At 36.6% G+C, this 5,018-nt stretch overlaps 1 protein-coding gene across 1 annotated transcript; it reads left to right on the forward strand.

Annotated features, from left to right (window-relative positions):
* Positions 1 to 2,690: 2,690 nt before the first annotated feature.
* Positions 2,691 to 4,331, forward strand: LOC140135442 (alpha-crystallin B chain-like). Its single transcript, XM_072156937.1, has one exon. The coding sequence runs from the start codon at positions 3,242 to 3,244 to the stop codon at positions 4,004 to 4,006; it is 765 nt and encodes a 254-aa protein (XP_072013038.1). The 5' UTR covers positions 2,691 to 3,241; the 3' UTR covers positions 4,007 to 4,331.
* The last annotated feature ends 687 nt before the right edge of the window (positions 4,332 to 5,018 follow it).

The following is a 5,018-nucleotide window of genomic DNA, read 5'->3' on the forward strand; positions in this document are numbered from 1 at the left end:
TTTTTTTTTTAATGTTGACTAACATTTTGAACCTTTTTATTTAATGTTGACCAACATTTTTGTTACTTTAAGGTATAAAAATAGTGTAAGGTTCTGATTCAAAAATTTGAGAAAACAGTAGGCCTAGAGCGTATAATTATGTGTTTTCGACCATAAGCAGTTTTCATCGACTTATAAATTTAGGCAAGTTGTTCTGTAGGGGCTCTGAAAGCGCCATTTTCACGGGACCTGAGAGCACATCAGACATCGAATTTCATTTTGATTTTTGAAATTCGCGATTAATACACATATCATGGCAAATGATTAAAAAATTTAGGAAAAAATCTATATATATTCAATATGAAAGGTCAAAATTTTGAATTGATCATCGGCTTTTCATCCCAGCTACATACACTCAAAGTACATATCATTAGATTTTTACAATTTACTTCGAGGACTAGCTGTTAAATGTCAGAAATATTAATTTTCATGCAATTCGATATGTCTGATGTGCTCTCAGGTCCCGCATAAAATACGTGAAAACGTCGCTATCCGAGTCCTTAACCATGGTGTGATTTTACACTGCGGAGAGAAAGAATTGATTCAATAATTTAGGTACAAAAACTCATACACCACGCCTTGAGGTCAAATTTTGTGCAGTGGGTGGTCTGAACTATGCCATTGGAAATTGGACCATATTTCAGCTCAGGGTAAATTATAATTATGTAAAGCAATATCAAACGCTAAATCAAACTCGGTCATTATTGAAATTATTACCGTAATTTTTTCCGATGATTATATTTATTATTCTGTTATTTACAGTATTAATGATAATTATTAGTATTTGAGTCCTGAATAAACTGTATTTTTAAATTGGCATTCAAAGATAAGAATCTATTTAGAAATGTAAGAAAACAGGCACCAGTTTGTGAAAATACTACTTTTAATCTTTTGAAGTGATTTGGACCTCATCGCGACTGAAGATGCATTTTATATTAATTTTTGCAATAAAAGAGATGAACTCGTGTAGTCAATCTTATCAGCCTCATCATGAACTTATCACCTATAATAATATTAGCTAATATTCCACATCATGCAATATAATTTACTACTGGGTGAGTAAGCATACATGAGGCTGCCTGCACTATATGAACCCATGAATACGATATATAGCCATGAGGCAGGTAATCCCGACCTACTAATTCAGTCTTGAAGGGACCTGCTGTGATAACTCTGTGATATCCTATGGGAAAATACACTTATTTTTTATTCCATGCAATTCCGCAGCGTTTGGCCCTTAGATTATAGTTTTAACACGATTAAATTCTTTGATTTTGTAATAGATTCATCCCTTTGGATTTGTCTACATAGGCAATGATAGGGACATAATTACGCAACATAGTTTAACAAAATTAATATGCTATAACTGTACCAATAATTAAGCAGGTGACTAAACGGAAAACATTGGGGTTCTTTAAACTTGACCAATGCTGAAAGGAAGAAAATAATAACAATAGGGGGAGAAATGTCAAACGTATATAAAAAAATAACGTTTCAAACGTTTTTTATTGAAAGATCAGCGTTTTAATCAAGACACTCTCGTATATGCATGCACAATTTGTGTATGTTGCGTTCTATGCCTACAGATCGTCAACTCATTATCTCGTCTACCGTAGATAGCACACGTAATTGCCTATTTTAGGCTTTTATATAAATTGAACATTAAAATATCATTTTAACTCAACTAATTGCATGAATCACTCATGCAGGGATCGCGTCGTATGATGTTATCATGTTGTCGTCATGCAGCTCATTCCGGTGTTTATTTGTACGGTATTATATATATCTCATCGTTATGTTCGTCTACTGAAGATAGCACGCATACATGTTTATCGTGACCTCTTAAATGCTAGTACTCCGACCGCAGGCTCATTTGGGACTGTTTATTGATTGTACGATGATGAATAAATTTCAAATATGAAAGATGACTAGTTAAAGAAAACTTCCACTGTAGAAATAAATGACATGCCAAGCATTTTGAAATATGCCAAGCATTTAATTGAGCAACTATGTGCCGAAATTTATGACGTGACAATTCTACCAGGCAATCTATACGTTTGGTTGAATAATTGAATTACATTAATTGCTAAAATAAGAAAAAATCTTTAAAAAGGCTATAGAATTGTGTCTTTAAAACTTATAAGTGTCATTGTCATTTTTAGCTTTAAAAAGACACATTTGGAGAACTAATTACTGTAAAAAGAGAAGCCCATTTTTCTTCCTAAGACGCACAATGGTTTACTGGTACTCGTTTATTTCATTTCCAAAATTTTATGATTCAAAAGTAGAATTTTCTAGGTTGGCCCTGGATATTTTTATATGTATATGCTTACATTTTAATTTGTGAATAGCCTGACTCCAAGTCCAAGTTAATGACCCGATAATTATTTGTCTACCACTTACAAATGTCGGCCAACCAACGGTGTTATACCAAACGAACTAAAAAAAAACACCTGGGAAAACACCACCCGAACTTTTATACACCGTTGGTATTAAACCAGATGACTATCAATGGAGGAAAATCAACATTCAAGCACACAAAATGATTCATCTCTGCTATGTTGTAGGCTACTGAATACAAATATATAAAGGCATATTTTCACGTTTGTCGTAAATTTCACTCCTGTCACAATTTTGAAACAGGTGCGTCGAAAAAAGACTTGGGTCATGTCTATCTGTCTATTGCTAATATAGGATGTGCACTGGTGTGTCACATATCAAAGTATACTCCGCCGACAGCAGACCTATCAAGTGCAAGTGCAAGTGCAGTCAGTCTGAGTGAGTTCATGTCTAGAAATATCTGGAAATAAAAGGTATACAACGGGCCAAAGGGCATAGCGTATGCCAAAGGCACACCACATATCTATTGGTGACTATATAAACGCAACAGCCGTACATGCCAGAGATTTCTCTCGCCAAGCTTGTTCGAGTCTTATTACAAACAGCTTGACCTCATCTTCTAGAACATCATTTAAGCATAGTCTTATCTGTGCTCAATGTATGAGGAAAAGTAGCGCTGATTTCTGTTGTGATAGCATACTGTTTGGAGAGCAAACTACGCCGGAATTTTAAGAAGCAGAAGCCATTATCGCAATTCTGCATTGCTCGACTACTGCTGTGCTTATCGGAGCGGCATTAAAACTGTGTGACATTTTTGTTCAGCATAGAATTTATTGAACGAGATACCTAGTATACAAGCAAGATGGCTGGACGTAGAGTACCATTTTCCCATCCATTCTTTACACAAGACCCAGATGAATTCTGGTCACGTCGTTATGAAGGTATGCCACCAGAATTCTGGACCGGTTCTGGCTTCACCGGTCCATCTGGACAAGGTCCACCAGCTGGATCCTTCCCATCCGGATCATTTCCAGAAGGTGCACAAATTCAGTCTCAAAGAACACACCACCGACGGGAAGTTACTACCAGTGGCGGTACCAGTGGCGGAGACTTCCCATCGAGTCAAATATGGGAACAGTACTTCGGAGGCGAACCAGCAGGAGGTGCCATAAGTAGTACAGGTGAGAAGAGAGAGATAGTCTATCCGACGAAAACTTATTACATTCGTAGACCAGATTTTCAACGTCAAACAAGCGGATCAAGTGAAATCAAATCGGATGAAAAATGCTTTGCAGTGTCTCTTGACGTACAGCAGTTTGCCCCTGACGAACTTGATGTAAGAGTTATTGATGGAGAAGTGTTGGTTCACGCTAAACACGAGCAGAAGGAGGACGAACATGGGTATGTGTCGCGAGAATTTACGCGAAAATATAACCTACCCGAAGACGTCGATCCGGAAGACGTCAAGTCGTCGCTCAGTGCCGATGGTACGCTGACCATTGAGGCACCAAAGAAGCAGGCCAAGGCGATTGAAGGGCAGAAGGTACCCATTCAATTTGTGCCGGCTAAATCTGCCCCTCTTGCAGAGGGGGAAGCAGCAACAGAGGCTAGTGCAGAAGCTAAGTGATCTTGATTTCGGTACCGAATTTATTAATACAGTGGATGTGATTTTTTGTTAATCAGTACAGTATTCTTTGAATTGAAAACGAATGCTGCTTTAATGCAAAGGCATTAATGCAGCTAAACATTTTGACATAAAATGACATGATTAATCACAGGCTGATATGGCTGAGGAGGCTGCGATTTATGACGACGGAGACTCGTTTATCATGGCATAAGTCTTGTATGCAAGCATCGTGTGGCGTTGCTTTTAACATGAGGATATTGATATCATGTGCCAGGATATAACAGATATAGCCTAATGTTTGTGCAGAATGTGAAGACCGAAGATATACTGACTCAACGAAAATGGTTAACCATCAGAAGGAACGAACAGATTCGAATTTAATGATGAAAAAGATTAACTTTCCATTGATCCAGTTCATTCGTATACAATGTCGGACTTTCATTTGATTTGATATGGACTATCGCAGAATATTTATCAATAGAAATGTTGCCTTTTTATTAAATTTTGTAGATAGACGGTGCTATGTTCGTATCTTGGTGCTACGACCATTATTTTAGGGGATGGACGGGAACTCTAAATTGTCAGACACGACACGACTGAGTCGGGATGATAATTAATTATCTACCTGACAAACACTAAACGTTTTCGTAACATTGTCAAAGGTCACACAAAGGTTGCCAGAAACGTTCGGGTATATAAACGTTTTCATGGCTTTTTCAAACAAGTTACAACAATGATACAAAAGATAAATAATTTTACAATAACATTTTTACATTATAAAAAATGTTTTTTGTTGAATTTTGATACTGAGTGTTTCGACATGATATTAAAACTTTTTGAAACTTTGTGAAAAAAATATTTTTAAAACGTATAAAAACATACCAAATTGCATGTGCTTTGCAGGATGCGTATATAGTGAGCAGTTTTAGACGCGGACGTGAATAAAGTTGCCATGATATCAATGCCTTGCAACGATATAATCTGCTCATGACAATATCGAAATTATATTTTC

This window comes from Amphiura filiformis, chromosome 16 (assembly GCF_039555335.1).
Source record: "Amphiura filiformis chromosome 16, Afil_fr2py, whole genome shotgun sequence".
Lineage (NCBI taxonomy): Eukaryota > Metazoa > Echinodermata > Ophiuroidea > Amphilepidida > Amphiuridae > Amphiura > Amphiura filiformis.

Coding starts and splice junctions, on each gene's coding strand:
- LOC140135442 (XM_072156937.1), top strand. CDS start 3,242: ATGGCTGGACGTAGAGTACCATTTTCCCATCCATTCTTTACACAAGAC.